General features: G+C 44.8%; 1 protein-coding gene across 1 annotated transcript in view; it reads right to left on the bottom strand.

Annotated features, from left to right (window-relative positions):
• SLC7A14 (solute carrier family 7 member 14) overlaps window positions 1-5,556 on the bottom strand; it is a 45,593-nt gene extending 40,037 nt beyond the window's left edge. The window contains exon 1 of the mRNA XM_004591308.3: window positions 5,114-5,556. Coding sequence (XP_004591365.2) covers window positions 5,114-5,417 — 304 coding nt within the window. The 5' untranslated portion in view covers window positions 5,418-5,556. The remainder of the gene's footprint in view (window positions 1-5,113) is intronic.
• Window positions 5,557-19,777: the final 14,221 nt, after the last annotated feature.

Raw genomic sequence — 19,777 nt, 5'->3', positions numbered from 1 at the left:
TGACAGTAGACTAGAATGAAGGAGGGGGTGAAGGAAAAAGACTGTCCACTAGCGTTGATAGGGGCTGGAGCCAAGAGGAGATGGTTGGTGGTCATCCCCTGAAGGCAGAGAATTAGAGTGTCCTATACTCAGGTGTAAGTGTGTTGTCTGCTGGGACTGAGTTATGGAGCCTCTCTCTGGCCCAAACTTTCTGGAAGATCCCTGCTCACATAACCTTTCCTTTCTTATGCCTTGAGGAGAGGGAGGAGAGGGTGGTATCTAATGTTCTCAGGAGCTAAAGAGAAGGAGGCTACTGGCAGTGAATGTGAAGTGGAGACAGAGAGGCTGTGGGAGCAGAGTGTGAGCCGGGAGAACTAGAAGACGGTGAGCTGTGACATCGATACAGGGAGGCTTCACTTGTCGCAGTAGCACATTGCCTGGCGACACAGAGCTCTCAGAACGACTGGTCCAGGAGTACTGGAGGGCTTAGGGTTTCTACAGCCATCACAGAAGTGAGCGCTGGCTTGTTCTTTATTTCCTATCAAGAGACTCTCGTGATCCTGGGGTTGGCCACATACTCGTGGTAAGATGACATTTCTCAGCCTCCTTAGCTGCAGCCAGGTGTTCAAATGTTGGTTAATGTACAAGGCAGTCATAGGGAAGGATTCCTGAGAAAGCTCCTTAAAAGGGCATAGAAAGGTGGGGAAGGACTTGCTTCAACATTCCCCTTGTCTTCCTGTCCTCATTCAAACGTGCCAACAAGTGTCTGGGCAGCCATGCTGAATTTTGATACCCTTCTGTAGCTGCAAGCCAGGTCAGGAACCCGGACAGCGAGGCAGAGAATAAAAAGGCTGGAATCCTCGATATGGAGCCACACTGACAGTCTTCCTTCTGATTTCTTTTCTGTCTAACTTCTAACTATGAAGTTATTGCTTCATTTTTGGATTCCCGTTGTCCGTACTGGAATCCTCAATTTCTGATATAGTAGCAGAATAATAAACTGATGGAGAAGTGAGCTGTAGAGTCAGACTCCTATTCTGTCACTGCCTGACTCTGTCATTTATTGAACAGGAACCTTAAGTAAGTTACCAAACCTTTCAGTAATCCGGGTTTTCTCACCTGCATGAGGAGGGAGCTGTAGCAAGTATGTGTAAAATGTGTAATATGAAAAGATGCATGGATTTCAACAATTTTTTGTACTGAAGGTGTCTTCCCTTTGAATTCCATTTTTATGAATGTTTTGGACTTCCTTTGTATGTGATGAGTGATGCTACAAAACAGTGTTGTCAAGGATTAAGTAAAAAAGTGTGTTAAACACTTGCAGCCCATTTGGTCATAGTAACTGCTCAGTAAGTAGTAGCTGTGGCTGCAACTGTTACTGTTATTACTAATTTTATTGCTGTATTTACTTATTGGGTTTTTATTTTATTATCTGCATTAATAAGTAGCTGTATCCTTTAACAGAGGCAATTTCTCATGTGTTTGTGCTACTGCCCTAGAGTCTGATACATCGTCAGAACTGAATACATTGTTACTGAACTATATCCTGTTACATTTTTGCCAACCACTTGCTATGTACATATGATACAAATCACTGGTGTTTTGTGTGAGGCAAGGGACTAGCAGTGTTGCTGTGTACTAGCTTTTAATCTTTGACAAAGCCACTGGGATAGGAGCTTGTGGGGTTACTGTAGAAAGCATATAAGCTTTGAGTCATTCAGGCCCATATTCTATGGATAGTTTCTCTGATTAATAGTAAAAAAAAAACTGGACATAAATTTAGGAAAAAGTCAAACCTGCTCTTCTTCTATCACTCAAGTGTGTCAAGGTCTGCTGGGGCTTGGGATGGTTGAAATGTCCCTGCAATGATGGTTTTGCTTTGTTTTACTGCCAGCCAGCTAAATAAGAGATCCCCTGTGAACCATGCTGCCTCCAGCTTAGAGGCAGGGATCAGGAAGAAAAACCATTTCCTGTATGTGAAATCTGTGTGTAATGTATAAAAAGTTTTTGTTTATTTACTTTGTTTCATGCTTGCATGTGTGTGGGGTCAGGTTGTGCCTCATGAAGTTACTCAGAGTAGATCGAACCTTCAGGATAAAAGGTAAAAATTGGAACACGCTTTTCTGCTGGTGACAGGGCTGTGGGCAATTACAGTATTGGAACAGAAGTGTCAGGTAGATCCTAGAAAGTTACTACAACCTTGCACAGAAGACTGAAGGGGAGAGCGCAAGTATGAGGGAATTATTTTAGGCATGATGGAACTCTTCTGTCTGCTGATCGTGATCAAGGTTATATGACGTGTTTGCCAAAACTCATGCAAGTGCATACAAAACAGGGTGGATTTTGATATTTGTATCATACTTTAGTAAAACGGAGCTCAAATCCACTGTTTCAGAGAAAAATAAATCTCTCAAGTGATTTAAGTTCCTAAACTGTGTTCCTAATAGATTTGAATCTAAGCTCTGTCATTTTTTTTTTTTTAAAGATTTTATTGTTATTGGAAAGCCAGATATACAGAGAGGAGGAGAGACAGAGAGGAAGATCCTCCGTCCAATGATTCACTCCCCAAATGAGCCGCAATGGGCCGGTGTGTGCCAATCCAATGCCAGGAACCTGGAACCTCTTCCGGATCTCCCAAGCGGGTGCAGGGTCCCAAAGCATTGGGCCGTCCTCTCCTGCTTTCCCAGGCCACAAGCAGGGAGCTGGATGGGAAGTGGAGCTGCCGGGATTAGAACCGGCGCCCATATGGGATCCCGGGGCTTTCAAGGCGAGGACTTTAGCCGCTAGGTCACACCGCCAGGCCCTAAGCTCTGTCATTTAAGCTTTAGTTTCTACATATGTGAAATCGGAGATAATAACATCTATCTTGAAGAGCAATTGTGAGTTTTACATTGTTATGCTCTGTGGTGAGCATCTCTTGTAGAGTTTGTTATGGAACAAAGTATCATGTATTTAGTGCCATGTGCTAGACATTGTACCAGGCACTTGAGAGGCAACCCCCTCAGTCTTCCTCACCTCTCCCTGATTCAGGCTTTATTGTGTCACTATTTTCCAAGGAGAGAACCTGAGGTTCCAAGAAATCACGGAACATATTTGCGTACTCCCAGCTAGTGAGGGGCTGACCCAGGTTCCAAGTCTGAACTTCACCTTGCTGACATATTTCACTTCTGAAGTCGGTGTTCCAGTCATCTCACTTTCCAGCTGCCCTTTCCTAGGCTTCTAGCTCAGTTTCTCGGTAGTGTGATTTTTTTTCTGAATTCACTAAAGTCTTCCCATCTCCATTGATCCCACCACGTCCCAGGAACCGTCACTCTTCACTCTCCAGGTTTTTACTTTCCTGCTTTTTCAGCCTACATTGTGAAGTTCGGCATGGCTTATTCTCCCCCTTGGAAACACTCTGAATCCCACAGCTCTTTTCTCCTTTGGCTTGGAAAAAACTGTATCTAGTTAATCCCAATTTTCTTTTTTACTCTATCCTTGCACCAAACAGCAATTATAGCCAGACAAATGTATGACTGTGGAGACTGGACTACCAGGAAGTGAGCCAGGATTTAATCAAGCCCAGAAGGAGACGAGTATCACATGCTCAAAAGGGTGAGGATGTAGGGGAGTTAGATTATTGCAGTATGGAGAAGCAGCAAAGCAGTTTTCCAGGGGGAGGTGATGTGAAGATGATAATGTGGGCGTGACCAGAAAGGCAGTGGAGGGGAATCTTCCTCTAGCTTAGTGATCAAAGATTGCAGGCCAGAGAGGCCTGGTGGAGACAATCTGCTAGAAATCTGTTAACGTTGGTGCTAGTTATTTGGTCCTGGCTCTGGCTGGAGTCTCTGGGAGGATTCTGGCTGGCTTTAGGGCAGATGTAAGTCAATTACACAATGTACAGAAATGTTATGAATGGGGTCATATGTGAAAAAAGATGATCCCAACTAGGATAGTGGCTAAGGTTTCCCTTCTGGTCCTTGTGTGGGTACCAGTTATTCAGCAGTAAGTTGCAGGGTGTTTGGTGGGGTGGGTCAATGGTGTACTGGTAAATGTGTAACAACTGGTTCTCTGAACAATAACAGCGATCATGTAGACCTACCATAGCTGGTTTCAAATAGCAGCTGACTTCTCTTAGTATAAGACTGGAAATGGATATGAAAAGTCAGAACTCTCAGCAGCTGGCTGGGTCAGTCTTGGGCTCTCCATTCCTGCAGTGCAGTAGTCCAGATTATATAATGTCCAGGAGTCCAGAAAGGGCAAGGCTCCCAGAATGCAACTGGATCATGTTCGGGGTTTTTAGATGCAATGTAGCACTGCAAAGGATTAGGTGCAGGCAATTTGCTGATGGGCATGATCGTGTTCTGGGGACTGGGATGGAGAGAAAACTGAGTATTCTGCATTAATTACAAAGGACACTCAGGCATTTGCATATGCCCTCTGTGGGGCCCCCTGATTTATGTTTGCCTTTTGTCCTACTATCTACATTCTATTCTATATGACACACTTCAAGATGTGCAGATTTATAAGTGAGTTAGTTTCTGTTTTCAGAAAGTTTAGAAATGATTGCAGTCACTTAAACAGAACTTCAAATACACACAGAAATGCATGGAGTAATTTATTTTCATATGTAAGTGAGAGAAATCCTCTATTCTACAGGGTTCTCCATTATTAGGGCAATGATGCTTATGAAAAGGTGACTGCAGGAAAGGGGCATAGTGGTAAAACCAGCAGAGAAGTCCTCTCAGAAGGACTTCTTGCTAAAGCCATTTCACTATTTCCTGAACCCTTTGTGTATTATTTACATTTTAGCTGTGACCTCCTCCAAAGGAAGTGGCCTACCTTCTAATAGATAGGTTAACAATAAAAATAGATCCATCAGACCATGACAGACCATGAGAGATTGGGAAAGGACTTGGCACCAGAATAGTTGTTTGTTCGGAAAGAAAAATCAAAGAAAAAAGAAGTTAACTACATTTGAGTCGAAACCTAGCCCTGCTCTCCCTGGCTGTCAAGGCAAAAGTGGGGAGCATGATGAATGACTTTTCAGCTGCTTCATTTATCTTACCACTAAGGACTCCAGAGAAGTGGGATGAGCAGGAACTGGGCTGGCAGGCAGGCTCCCCACAGGCCTTCCCCGTATCCAGACACTTACCTGACAGTATGGATGCCACAGCGGCAATGATGAAAGACACGATGACCCCAGGTCCTGCCATTTCCTTGGCCACCAGGCCAGACACCACGTACATGCCGGTGCCCACACAACTGCCGACGCCGAGGGAGATGAGGTCCATGGTGGTGAGCACCTGGGCTAGCTTGGTGCCATGTGCTGTAGTGCCCCCAGTTCCCTCCAGCATGGACTCCACAGGTTTGGTGCGCAGGATCCTGGAGTGCATGGCATGCCAGGCAGCTCCCCACTGCACCCGCCGGGGGTCCAGGGAGGCCAGAAAGCCACTCATCTTGTATGATTAGTGCTGCGGTGAAGGTTAGCTGATGAATGAGAGCCTTACTGAATGGTTCTGGAACTCATCTAGTGAACAGGGATCTCCCTTTCAGGAAAGGTCCCGAGGGACCCAAAGCAGCCTTCTTCTGAGCATGGACATCTGCAGGAAAAATACATAAGAAAGAGAAGATGAGAATGAGTGGGAGGCAAATGATGACTTAGAGGCGGGGCTGGAGGCGAAGGTCCTGAACCGGTAGAAGTGGTCTCTCCTGGGTGTCTATAACATGAGAGGGTTCATGTTCCCTGCCAGTCCCAAATCACAGCCTGCAGCTTACACTGGGTTGCAGATATCTTGGAAAGGATGGTCTGAGTCAGAGCTCCATCATTTGACACTCTGGGTCTCATCTGTCCAAGGGAAATAAAGGCTTCCTTGTAGAGTGGATGTGAAGAGTAGATGCACACATATAAATAAGGAGTTAAGACAAAGCCTGGTGCATGGGAACAGCGCATACAGCTCGACTCTAAGTACTTCTTACCTGGCTCTGCCTGGGTCCTCAGCTTGTGCAGCCCGAAGTCCCAACATCATAGGTTGTTGGGATTCACATGGTAGAGGCTTAATGAAATGATGGTGTCTGAAGACGGAGCCTTTGAGAAGGATTTGATTTGGATGATATTGTAAGAAGCAAGTCCATGATTGGAGCATGGTGGTGCAAAAGGGGAGAGCACATGCAAGAGGATGTGTGTGCTCTCTGCTTCCTCATGCTTCCTAGTTTACTGTGCAATCCTTCCTCTGCAGGTATTCTGCCATCCGTCACCCTCATCAGACACCAGATCAATAGGACTGCCCAGTCTTGGGCTGTGAGACCTTCACAATCATGAACAGAAATTAACTTTCTTTCAGGTATTTGTTAGTGATGTGAAGTCGACTAACAGCCTTGGCCTGTGATTCTTCAGCATGTTCTTTGGGACAAAGTATCTTTTAAAAATGAATTACAAGGGGAATCCTAGTATATTCAAAATTGTACCATGTCAGTCAAAAATTCAAATATATATATATTAAAATTAATTACATAAGAGCATGATATTATATTTCAAAATTCTCAGGAGGAGAGCCTTGCCACCTGTGGGATTGTTTCGGGTCTTACCTCTCAAACAAAATGAAGAATGTTTTGAACTTTTTTTTGTCTTCTGAAGACTGGTGGTGGAAGGGAATGCCCCTGGCACATGGTGGGAGGGCAACCTGACTCTTTCACATAGAAATGCACAGATATTTTAGACTGTTTTAACACAAGCACATGGACTTTCTCAGGGATGCAACTATAGCATAAATCCAAGCACGGCTATAAAGCACTTAGTTTGGAACTTAAGAGAAGTTGTTCACCATCTCAGAACACCCAAGACTGTGATGGCATGCTGCTGTTCCCTGGAATCACACACAGTGCCCATGACACAGCCATTTGGAACTGGCACATCTGCAGCATTCTTCATGACGTGCAAGCATTTGACAACCTCATTGGGACATGCCTGACTATTCACATACTGAAATATGTTTGACTTAGATTATCTGTAAGTTTTATCCATAACGAGGTGTAGCAAAAAATATTTATTATTAAAAGGGCTATTGGGTCTGATAGAGTTGTGAACTCTGCTATTTGGAGATTGCTAAAGTTTTGCTGGGGTGGGAATTTGGAGCAGTGGATAAGATGCTGCTTGGGACTGCAGTATTCTGCATCTGAGTTCCTGGGTTCTAGTCCCGGTTGGGCTCCTGACCCCAGCTTCCTTCCAGTGGCCACCCTGGGAGGAAACAGATGGTGGCTGAAGTGGTTGAGTCAGTCACCCACATAGGAGATCTGATTTGGACTTCACGTTTCTGGGTCCAATCCTAGCTTTTTGGGGGGGCCTTTTGGAGAGTAAACCAGGGGATGGGAGTTCTCTGTTCATCTGTCTGCCTCTCTTTGCTGTCTACCTTTCAAATAAAATACTTTCTAAAAATACATTTTTGCCAAAATAGATGATACAAATGTTATCTTTTTTTTATTGGAAACTATAAAATTCTGTAAAGAAGTTTCGAATTATGGCCAAATATTGATTGCAAATGCTGCACTAACACTTGTGAGTATGGTTAACATACATTTTAAGTCCCTGGCTAAATAATCGACAAACATTGCTAACACTACTGAGATCTTAATGTAGCACTTCTCTGCTTCTAGAGGCTTTGCAAATATCTACAATAATTAGAAGAATCATTAGAAATGTGGCAGATTGGTTCACAGGAGTTCGGTAATAACTCCCCTGATTTAATTTCCTCCTAAATCTGACAGGGTTGCTTCATGCTGATTTTATTCTTGACAATGGCTTCACTATCCCTGTGACTGGATAGTTCTACTGTGTACAGGGGGGCTGTTTAAAAGCTGGAGTGTCTCACTCTTCCTCTGCTGGGAGCTGTGATCCACCGGCACTTCCTGCTGCCTGGCCTGAATGGATAGCTGGCACTCTCGACAGCTCTTCTCTACAGGCAAAGATGCTGGATACTTGCCTTGGTGAGCCCTTCAACAGGCACCATCACTGAGCAATCAACCATGCTTAGAAGGGAGGTGACAGCTTCTCTTTGCACTGTGTGTAACTAGAAACCATGATGAAAACACGGAGAATCAGCAAGGATTGAAGGTGACAAGAATTCCTTCAAATAATAGATTCTTGTGTTTCCCAGCAGAGTGGGCTGATGAAGGCACACAGCCACACATTATTAGACGCTGATGGAGGAACTGAAGGGAGGAGCTTGGGTCATTTCCTTCCATGGTAGGAAATTCACTGGGGAGGACAAAATGTACAAAAGAAAAGGTGCTTCTAGGTGACTATTGACAACATCCATATTCATTAACCTCAGATTATGGTAATCAAAGATGGTTTTGGAAGCTCATGGCTGTTGTCTTTTCCAAGATGAGTAATAGATGCGTGTTGTGCTTTCCCTAGCACTTTAATTCCAGTTTCTCAAAATACTTCTTGGCTCTAACTCAGGAAGGCTTCTGGGGCCTCAGGGAGAAGAGAGCCATCATTGTGGTGTTGGCAGTGTGCTGGGGCCTTAGGAGGCTCCCAGGGTGAGGACGGTAAAGACAGTTTCCTTTGCAGATGAACGTAATTACCGTCTAGCAATTCACTGACTAGGTAGGATTACAGAATTAAGGTGGAAGGCCGCCTTGGGAGGTGAGGAGAAGCAGGAAAAGAAGGTTAACCAAAACAGCAAACAGCCAAAAGTCCTTCCTGTATGATTTTGTAAACACATTAAGGGAGTACTAAGATCTCTCTGTTGTCCAGGACCTGTTGCCTGCCCTGCTGGGGACCTCCAGGGTAATGGGAAACTGGGGCTAAGAGAAATAGCATCTCCATATGGTTGGTCAGTTATGAATGGTATGAAAGATCTCTAACACACGTGCCTAAGGAACATGAGGTTACAGTGAGAATTACTTGCTTGTTTTGGTGAGGTAGGGTCGGCTGCACCCTTGCCATCCTGTCTCCCAGAGTCTTAACCTGTTATCAGCCTCAGCCTCATTCTTCTCCCCTGTGAGGGTCTGGCTCACACTTAAGGACACCAGTTCAGGAGCCAGGTGCTCTGGGCTTCTATTCTGGCTCTGCCTTCGCCAAGTGACCACGCACAAAGACCCTCAGTTTTTCCATCTGTAAGAAGGGACCACAGTGGCACCAACTACCAGGGTGTGGTGAGGAGTGGAGTCATCCATCCTGCCAGAACCATGGGAGGAGCCTTAGCCCACGTCGCCGCGCTTTGGGCCCCAATCTGGTCTTTTCAGCGACTACTGCTCATATGCCTCTCAGCACCTCCACCTCCGGGGGCAGCTTCCAGAGTGCTCTGCCTGCAGCTCGCCCCTTACCCAGGACTTTGCTCTGCTGAAATCCTAGAGGCCTCCTCCCAGTGGCAGATGGTACAACCTGCCTCTCTGCACCAAGGGGTTCTTGCTTAGCTTCCTAAGACTATAGGGAAAGGCTTACTTCCTCCTTGCTTTCCTGTCTAAGGGGGCTCCTCAGCAGACTTACTTGCTTTGACCTGGTTTGGTTGCACTGCCTATAATTCCTCCATGCCCTCGATGTTCCCCCTAAAGAGGCACACACACCACTGGGTGTCTGTGACGCAGTGAGTTTATCTACCGGCACCATCGTATCCCTGACAATGTGGTCCCCTTCTGCCCGTCAGGCCAGTGGCTGTCTCTGGCTCACTCAGTCTTTGCTGGTGGCCCCTCTCCTTGGGCTCCTTGGCTTCTGTTGCTCTTCTGTTCCTTCACAGCTTCCCAGATACGTCTCCACGTTTACAGCACACCTGACGTGCTTGTGTATCTGTGGCTGTGGCTTTATGCTGAGGGGCCAGGTACAGGGCTGCTGGATCCGAATCTCAGGGTCGACTCTGGCCTAACAGAACACTCTAGGACATTAGATTGGGAGATGTGTCCTAATAACACTCTATTGTCTGCCATTTTGGTCTCTGCAACCATAGAGATTAGGGTTAATCTGCTTATGGAATAACTCATTCAGATTTTGAAGGCAGCTAATGTTTTTTTAATGGACTCTTATCTTCTCTAGGCTAAACACTATTGATTTCTTTCATGGTCAATGGTGCTTCATATGCGACAGCTTCTAGAACAGTCACATTTTGATTCATTTTCTTAGGCAAGATGCACTCTATTATAGTTGACAGTATTTGAATGATGTGAGAGCGGGGAGGAAACTGTTTTTGGTCATAGTGGCTGTGTGTGTGCATGTGTGTGTGTGTGAGCGCAGCAGACTGAGTATGCACCTGCTAAATCAAATAATGGTGGCCTCTGGAAGAATCATTCTGATAATCAATTGACTTTAAAAAACCGTGATTCCTGCTTTTCAGATTGCTAAACTCACCAGTTATCTTAACCTACTTTAAATATTTTAGATCATCTGTGCTACTGCTTAACAATGCATTGGCCTATTTCTGTTGTATAAGGAAACTCAGACCCAGCTGAATTCCTTTTGCTTGGAGTGTTTTTAAAGCAGGGCTTGGTGCCATGGCTCCACAGGCTAATCCTTCACCTTCAAGCACCAACATTCCATATTGGTGCCTGTTCTAGACCCGGCTGCTCCACTTCCCACCCAGCTCCCTGTTTGTGGTCTGGGAAAGCAGTTGAGGATGGCCTAAAGCCTTGGGGCCAGGCCATATACCCATGTGGGAGACTCAGAAGAAGCTCCTGCCTCCTAGCTTCAGACTGGCTCAGCTCAAGCTGTTGTGACTATTTGGCGAGTGAATCAGCAGATGAAGATCTTTGTCTCTCTCTGTCCTTCTCTCTGTAAATCTGCCTTTCTAATCAAAACAAATAAATCCTATAGAGAGAGGGGAGTTGAATCCATAACAGCTACACCTGTTGGACATGCCAAAATGATGGTACGAATTCCGCTTCCTTTCAAAGTTCACTGTTGCTCTCTCTGGTTCTGAAAAGGCTCTTGAGTACAGGAATCAGCTTTTGCTGCAGTGACAAACAGCCCCGGATTTCCACCTGTCACAACAGTGCCATTGATCTCTTGTGGCTCTGCTTCAGCTGCGGCTGGAGGGTGGCTCTTGGGTCTACTCTACCTGTCTTCTTACTCTGCGCTGCTCCGTGCCATTCCTGTCTGACATGTGCTGTCCTCTTGTGGCACAGGCCAAGGCCAAGGCACCAGAGAACTGTGGAATGTCCTTCCTGCTTCTCGTGGCACTAACATTTCCTTAGACCCTCTGTTGGACCACGTCAAGCCCAAAGTAGTGGGATGGGAGGTATCCTTCTCCTGCAGGCAGCAAGTGAGTCACACTGGCAACAGGTAAGCTTGTGCACTTTGTTTAGAAGATGGCATGTGACCAGTGGTGATGACATCATCTCTGTAAATCCCCCCTCCCCCCACGGGCAAGGCGACTGCATGTCTCTTTTGAGGCTGTTTTAATCTGGGAAGGGCAGAAGTTCATGCTTCTGAGGTCTGGACTTAAGGAGACTACCGTGTTTATTCCCGCCCGTCCACAATGAATTCTTCAAAGGTGTAACTACTGATTTCCTTGAATGACCAATATAAGGTTAAAATTCATCTGCCTTTCACATTAAGCGGAACAAAATATGAAGAAATCAGCTTAACTTTGTTTGAACCAGATTAAAAAACAAACAAACAAACAAAAAACCAAAAACCAAACCTGAAGAGGACAATTGATCATTACCTGGTCTGGGATATTTCCACTTAAAAACAATTTTTTGGAGCTTGGTGTGATAGTCTAGTGACTAAAGTCCTCGCCTTGAATGCACTGGGATCCCATAGGGAAGCCGGTTCTAATCCTGGTGGCCCCACTTCCCGCCCAGCTCCCTGCTTGTGGCCTGGGAAAATCAGTCGAGGACGGTCCAAGGCTTTGGGACCCTGGATCCACGTGAGAGACCCGGAAGAGGCTCCTGGCTCCTGGCTTCGCATTGGCTCATCTACGGCCATTGCGGCTCACTTGGGGAGTGAACCATCAGACAGAAGAGCTTTGTCTCTCCTCCTCTCTGTATATCTGACTTCCCAATAAAAATAAATAAATCTTAAAAACAAAAACCAAAAAGCAATTGGTTTGTCATTCATCTCTGGTTTGCCAGTGCTCCAAGCACTGAGACCCTTATCCGGGTATGCATTCACATTAGGCAGAAACTGTTCATATTTGGCAGGAAATTTCCAAAGACAATGTCTGGCATCTACTTAGAGGGAGAAGTCTAGGGAAACTGGTTCTGGGTTGTGGTCATTCAGCATTGGGTCACCTCCTTTCTCCAACTCCTTGGCCAGGGTGGTGTTACTGGCTGGCACCATCATTTACTCTGCCATCCTATGGTTGCCAGCTCTGGGGCTTTAAGTCTCTGCTTAAGGTCCTGTGTCGTTGCAGATGTGGCCACAGACTGAGTTCACTTTCCATTCCCAATGGCCTCAAATCCAGTTTCCCAGGTCTCCGCTTAGTGTCATGTGTGACTCATGGCATAGAATAAGAGCAAAAAAGCCAGAGTCTAGGATGTGAAACAAAACGGTCCGTTAATCAGGTTTCATTGGGAAACCCTTGTTTTAGAAGGCAAAAAAAATCACTCCCAAATAATGTGAGCTTTCAATGTTGCCATAAAAGATGTAAAAATAAATGTTGAGTGTATCGTTGTAAGTGTCTTCACTGAGTTCCTACCAGGTGCTTAACCCAACAGTAATAGATCCTCTCACCAGCCACTAGCTTGGTCCATCCTGAGCTGTTGATTGGAGTCCCATGCCCTCTGGCTGGGTTGGTCAATGGGAGGGGCCAGCAAGTGATGAGGGGGACAAGAGGCAGTGAGGTCCTTATCCCCAGCTCAGCTAGCCACTAGGTGCTTGCTGTGCCCACTCAATAGAAACCATGGCTCCTGCCACATGGCCTTTCCCCAAAGACCTCTGTCTCTGGCCCTGGTAGCTCCTTTTGGGCACAGGGTGGTGCCTGTGTTTCTAGCCCCCCAACACTGCCCCCATGGTCTCTGTGTCACTGTGCATATCTTCGCATATAGGCCTTTTCATGAACTCTCCTAAGTATGCTGAACACTTCCTGCTGGGGTCTGTCACAGGTTCCATTCCAACAGAGACAGAGGACAAGCAACTCTACCTTCCAGTGTACAGAGCTAATGAATGGGTTTGAAATCAGATCCGCCACGCCTGGACTCTGACCCTGCCCTGAGACCTTGGTTGAATCTCCGAGCTGCTCATTTCTCATCTGAAAGATGGGAGTGCTAAGAGTTATGTGTAAAGTTGTCATGAAGATTTAATGAGATGATGCTTGTGGATTAGGTTGAGAAACCACAAAGCAGCCAATCATTTTAGGCATTGAAATGATGACTAATGCCCCTAAATGCTGGTGGAGACATAGTAAGACACATGGTAGTCAACCAAAGCAGACTTAAATTATTTGTAATGCTTCTTTTACCAAAGTAGGAGAGTGGGCCATGAAATTCTAGGAAATTTTTGAATGAAAGGCAGATAGATTTTTTTTTCTGGTACACACTTGGCTTAACCAGAAAAGCTAATTGGCTAGAACATATTTCCCAAGTATTCCAGGTATACTGCTTGCAAAAGTTATTGGGAAATACGATGAGCCCATTGATCATTATAAAACACAAGGAGATCATTAAAATTATTGTTTTGCAAGGTGAAGGGCACTATCGCACAACGAGCACAGAACTATGAATTAGGAGACCTGAGGCTGGCCCCAGCCCTGTGCGACTGGCTGTGAGATCTTAAATAAGCCACAGCTCACTAAGGGTCCTGTTTTTCTCATTTGGAAGTGATAATAATGACTTCCTTTTCAATGCAACACCACAGGTTGAAAAGCACAGTTGTAGATGATGAACAACGTGTTTTGTTTTTGGTATCCAAACTCTGATCTCACTCCAAACATGATTGAGGCCATTCTGCAACAATGATGTCATCGGATGTTAGTGCAAGGCATCATCCAGCAAGGCACCTTCGGGCCATGCTTAACCTCTGTGTTGCTGAGTCCCCAGACGTCAATCTGTATTACCTTGGCTGCATGCCCAGCTCACATGGCCTCACACCAAAGGCAGACAGCAAAGACACTGGGAGGAAAGAGGCCTTTACTGAATTTTTTTGTGACATGAAATGCTACTTCATGTCTCACCCAACTCCCATCTGTATTAAGACTGCTGTAACAAACGGCCACACACTTAGTGACCCTGAACAATGCAGATCTATCATTTTACAGCTCTCATTCTGCCAGGCTGCATACTTTCTGGAGGCTCTAGAGAACAATGTATTTTCTTGGCTTTTTCTGCTTCTAGAATTTGCACAGCACCTATAGTCCCTGCTCGGTGAGGCTCCTTCCTGCATCTCCAAAGACAGCAACATTTCACGTCCTCTCTTTTCTGACCTCCTGTCTTCTTTCAGGAATTTTGTGAGTATTGCAGCCTACCATTTACCCTAGGATAGTATCTCCAATGTCCCCATCTTAAACTCTGTAGTTTCACCACCCTGCAAAGTCCCCTTGTCATGTAAACTGACACAGTCACAGCTGTTAGATTAGATCATGACCATCTCTGAGAAGAGGTCCTACATGTTTTCCAAGAAGCAATCTTATTTTATACACACCTCTCTTCATAGTTCCACACGTTGGCAAACTGACATTTTCTCTTCTTTCTTCCCTTGGAAAAAACTTGGCTCAGCATTTGTACTCTTTCTCCAAACATTTCATCCCTAATTAAAGTGAAAACTTAGCTGGCTGGCATGGTGGTGAAGCAGGTAAAGCTGCAACCTGCCACAAGGACATCCCATATGGGTACCAATTTGAGTCTGGTCTGCTCCATGTCTAATCTGGGCTACTGTGAATGGCCTGAGAAAAAGGAGTGGTGCGGGGCCCAAATGTTTGGGGTTCTTTCACACACAATGGAGACCCAGATGAAATGCCTGGCTCCTGACTTTGGCCTGTTGCAGCCCTGGCCATTGAGGCCATAAGGTAGAAAGTCTTTCTTTTTCTCCCTCTTTCTGTGTCATTCTGCCTTTCAAATAAATAAGTAAATAAATACATAAAATATTCTTAAAAATTTCCTCCATTGAATAAATATTAAAACTTCACCCAAACCACATGAACCTATTGTCCCTCAAGGATGCCTTTGGTAGAGTCAGCTACTTTCAGAGGAGCATCTGTGAAACCAGAGCACTTGAAGAGCCTTGGGCACACCCACAAGCCAGCTTATGGCAGCTCTCCTGGCTTCCAAATCCATGTTTCCCCTCCTGTTTCACATTTAGGAAAGTAAAGAGGGGCCTGGGTCTCCTGGTCCAGGTCACCAAGCCCATCTGCATAGTAGGGACCGGGTCCATGAGCCCCAGGGGTGTGGGATCTGGTGGATCCTGGGTTGCATGGCTTGGAGCCATGTGCCTGCCTGTGGGGTGGTTGCTGTATCCATGAACCCCAAGGATGGGGGATCCAGCATGGCCCAGGTTTCCTGGCTCAGGTCCATGAGCCCACATAGGAGAGCTTGTCCTCTTCAGTGTAGTGGATGGTCTGCTGCATCGTAGACTAAGGTGCACATGGCGAACATGGTAGCTCATTGGGGCCGGCAGAGGTCATCTGGTACCATACCAGAGAATGGAGAACAGAACATATGAACAACTACCCCAGCCAAATGATAACTGCAAATATCTGGATGATTGGAGACTATAAGGTCGACTGTGTCAGCCAATGGACATTGGAAAGGATTCCTCACCCCATAGATCAGCGGGACTGAAAACATTTTGGGACGACTGCATCCACCTGGGCAGAACCTTCAGGATATGCGCCATTGTAACCCTGGGTTGATATTAGGCGGCCCTTCCCCATCCTCAGATACTGGGATGGTTGGGAAGTTGGGTAGGACCTACCCTGTTATCTATTCCCACCCCTCCCCCACCAAAATGGGAAGAAGAAATAGAAAGCTTGGAAACAATAATCACACCCATTTCTTCCTAACCCCGGATCCTTCCCACCCTGATTGACTATCTAAACATCATCTAAAAAAAAAAAACGCAATTATTGAAAACAAAACAAAACAAAACAAAACTCCCCAGCAACTTTGTCTAGGTAGAAATGTTCTCATCCCAGGCTGGAGCTGCATAGCTCCATCAGGAGTCTTCTAAATCCATTTGATAATGTTACTGGCTAACTTTATTTCCCCAGGGTGGTTAGAAAAATCCCAGCGTGGACACATCCCGGCAGCTGCTCACACTGGCTGTGTGGGATGGACCTGCCTCTCCAATATCAAGAACTGCAATCTGGATGACTGATTCTGTACCTCTGGGTTATTTAATTGACTTCTGTTTTCTCTGTTCACCGACTTAACCCAGACCCATCGGGATTTAGATACAGTCTTTCTGGAGGTTGGCCAGCTGTCTCTTTTGAGGTTCCGTCCACTGCCTCCAGAGGGAGCTTCTTGTATTTCAAAGAGTCTACATTTTAAGTGAGACAATTTCAAGCAGAATCTTCAGGTTTCGAGCATGGCCATTTTACACGATACAAGAGGAAACAGGCTAATGCAATCGTAATTTTATTGAGGTGACTTATACACTCCCTCTGAACTTTGAATTCCCAACAGGGCATCATGGCAGTACACTCATTCCCACTCTGTCTTTGGCTTTTGCTGTTCTCAATGCACGCTATCTGCCTGAGAGGAAGGGCTCAGTGGAATTCTGCATGTATTTATAGAACACCCGCAAGTGCCTGGAGTGATGCGTCCAGGATGCAGCAGCAAAAAAGAGGGAAAAATGGCCTGTGCCCCCCCACCCCAGGAGCTCTCAGCATGGCCAACCCCTTGGTTGTAGGAACACCCCCTCCCCAACCCTTGCATTTGTTTCGTCTCTCCGGAATCTCTTGCCTTAGGTTTTTGTATGGCTTGCTCCTTCGAATTCCAGTTCAGCTGAAAGTCACCTCTGCAGCAGGAGGCCCTCGTAAACCTGCCTTTTAAATAAATAATTATTTTATTATTATTAAATCTATCTATTATCTATCTATCATCTATCTATCTATCTATCTATCTATCTATCTATCTATCTATCTAGAGAAGCAGAGAGAAAGAGATCTTCACTCCCCAAATGGCCACAATAGACAGGGCTGGACTTCGTCTGAATGTCCACATGCATACAGGGGTCCACACACCAGACTTTTCTGCACTGCATTCCCCAGGTAGGTTAGCAGGGAAGTGGAATGGCAGTGTAGCAGCTGGGACTCGAACCAGGACCTCTCTGGGATGTCAGCACCTCAGTTTGTGCCTTAATTGGATGTGCCACAGTGCCTGCCCTTCTTGTTCTCTGTTTGAAGCACACTAAACTGTATCCACACCTCTGCATTTGCTTCGTCTCTCCGGAATCTCTCGCCTTAGTTTTTTGTATGGCTTGCTCCTTCGAATTCTAGTTCAGCTGAAAGTCACCTCTGTAGCAGGAGGCCCTCCTAAACCTGCTGACACAATGAGGAGTCCTCTCCTTTCATCTGTCTGTCTATCCATATATCAGTCATCTGTCCTGATTACCATCAGCTATCAGTATCAATTCATGGATCTATTAATATATAATCTTCGTATTCATCCATCCTTCCTTTCATCCATCCACTCATACATCTGCCTACCTATTTACTCATTTATTTGGAGTGGTTTATCTGAATTTTTCATTTATCCGTTTCTGTTTTCATTGTTTGTGCATTCTGTCTAGAATATTTCATCTGTCTTAATCTTTGCTGAACCCGCAGTTATAGACAGGTACTTGAACACTGTAAGAAATCAGTAAATATTTGTAGGAGAAGTGAGTCCTCCAGATCATGTGCATGAAGTACTACCTCATAGAAAGGTTGCACTTAAAATAAACATTTGAAATAATCCCTCAAGAACAAATACTTCAGATCTTCACTGCAGTTAAGAACTTTCTCTACTAATTACTGTGCATAAAATCACAGAATGGAAAATCTTAAAAATTGTATGGTCAAAGTCCCAGAATTTGCAAATGAAGAAATTTTTTTTATTGGATGCTTTACACATTATTTTGGGATATAAAATTGTTTGGAAATAATCATATACCGGATCACTAACAAAATATTATTTATTCTTTTATATTCATTAAGTCAAAAGAAGTCCAAACTAAAGATCCAAAGTTTCATAATATAAAAATCTTCAATATTAACATGTTAACTTAGTAAGATAGAAATACTCGTTAGTTCCCATTGTATTGTGCTACGTGCTGCCTGTTTTCTATCTTGAGTAGCCCTTGCCTAAACAGTAGCATCACTTCTCGTGATGCTGAGCATCACTTCTCTGGAGCAGGTGTGACTTCACCTGACTGAGATGTACTGGTTCTTAGAACAACCCTACGAGAGAGAGATGATTTTTAACTATCCTCAAACGAAAGATAAGGATACTGGGGCATTAATGAACATCATTGCATATGATGCCAATGAAGACATCTGTGCAGAGTAATGTAGCCTCTGGGAATACAGCTGGGAGATGTGAATCTAGACAGCATAGCTCTAGAGCTGGATGTGCGAGAGTAGCACCGTTCAGCAGACTTCCATGCTGCACCCCCCGAAAAACAAACAACAAACAACAAAAAACCCACCCAACCAACCGACCAAACAAAAAAACCCCAAACCCCCAAAACAACAACAAAAAGAAGCAGCTGCTAACCCCAAGTGCTCACTGAGTACTAAAATGTGGCTGGTGCAACTCGAGAACCGAACTTTAAATTTTATTTAATTTTAATTGCTAGGGTGCTTTGGAATATTTTAAGTTTGGTTCCGGATCTATGCAGTAAAGAAAATATCATAAAATAAACAAGTCATACAAAATTTTTCTTTTCCCAAGACATATTGAAGATACGTTTATGTGATAGTCTATGAAGTGTACATAGCGCGTGTTAAGAAAATAATGTATATAACTTAGTTTAAAAATGCCTGGATCTAAATAATCATCTGAGGTGACGGAGAAATGGTGCTCATAGACTTGCTAGAAGTATGGTTGCTAGCAATCTTGTTTGCACAAAAAAATTGCAATATATGCAAAGAGCAATGAAGTGAAGTGCAATGGTCATGGGATATCTGTATTTTAATTTTGTTATTAACTGATTTATATGCAAGGCAAATAATACACACACACACACAGAGCTCTCATATGCTGCTTCCCTTCCCAAATGCTGCCAGCAGTCAGCCTGGGGCTGAGCCAAAGCAAGGAGAGGAAACTGCAGCGATAGCAAGGACAGACCCACTGCCTGAGCCATCGCCACTGCTTCCTAGAACTATGCCCGTTCTTTCATCTTAAACAGCCACGTGCAGTTAGTGGCTGTCACAGCAGACAGCACAGCTGAAGAATCTGTACTTAATAACTACAGAAATACAATTGGAAAGATGCCGATATGCTTTGCAGGAGACACCGGACGTCTCTGCAAATGGGAGCTGGGAGCCTGTGTTTAAATCTTCACCATTTTCCAGCAGCCTTTTTCCCTTCCTCCATTATTAACGTGGTAACAGTAGAACTGCGCATTATGATATAACCTCACGCTACATGTGTAGGAGTCTGGGATGACCCTGATAATTGGCTGAATTAGCAGCTCAACTTGCCGTTAAGCAGTGTACTTGTCCTTAGCATATTAAGGACTTGTTCAAAGCTATTCTTTCATAATCTCTTTCTCTTTGATTATTCTTCTCGGCACCCTATCCCAATTCTTCCACTATCGGCAGCAAAGCACATATTATATTACAAAAAATACCTCCGCAACCTTTGGTTGAAGGTGCTAATGCTATGTCCACTTCAAACTTACGTATTTAATTTGAGGGTTCTCCTTTTCTTACAACATTGTCTTTCAATTAAGTTCATATTAAGT

Source organism: Ochotona princeps, chromosome 3, assembly GCF_030435755.1.
Source record: "Ochotona princeps isolate mOchPri1 chromosome 3, mOchPri1.hap1, whole genome shotgun sequence".
In the NCBI taxonomy this organism is placed as follows: domain Eukaryota; kingdom Metazoa; phylum Chordata; class Mammalia; order Lagomorpha; family Ochotonidae; genus Ochotona; species Ochotona princeps.
This window is presented reverse-complemented; position numbering and strand designations above follow the sequence as displayed.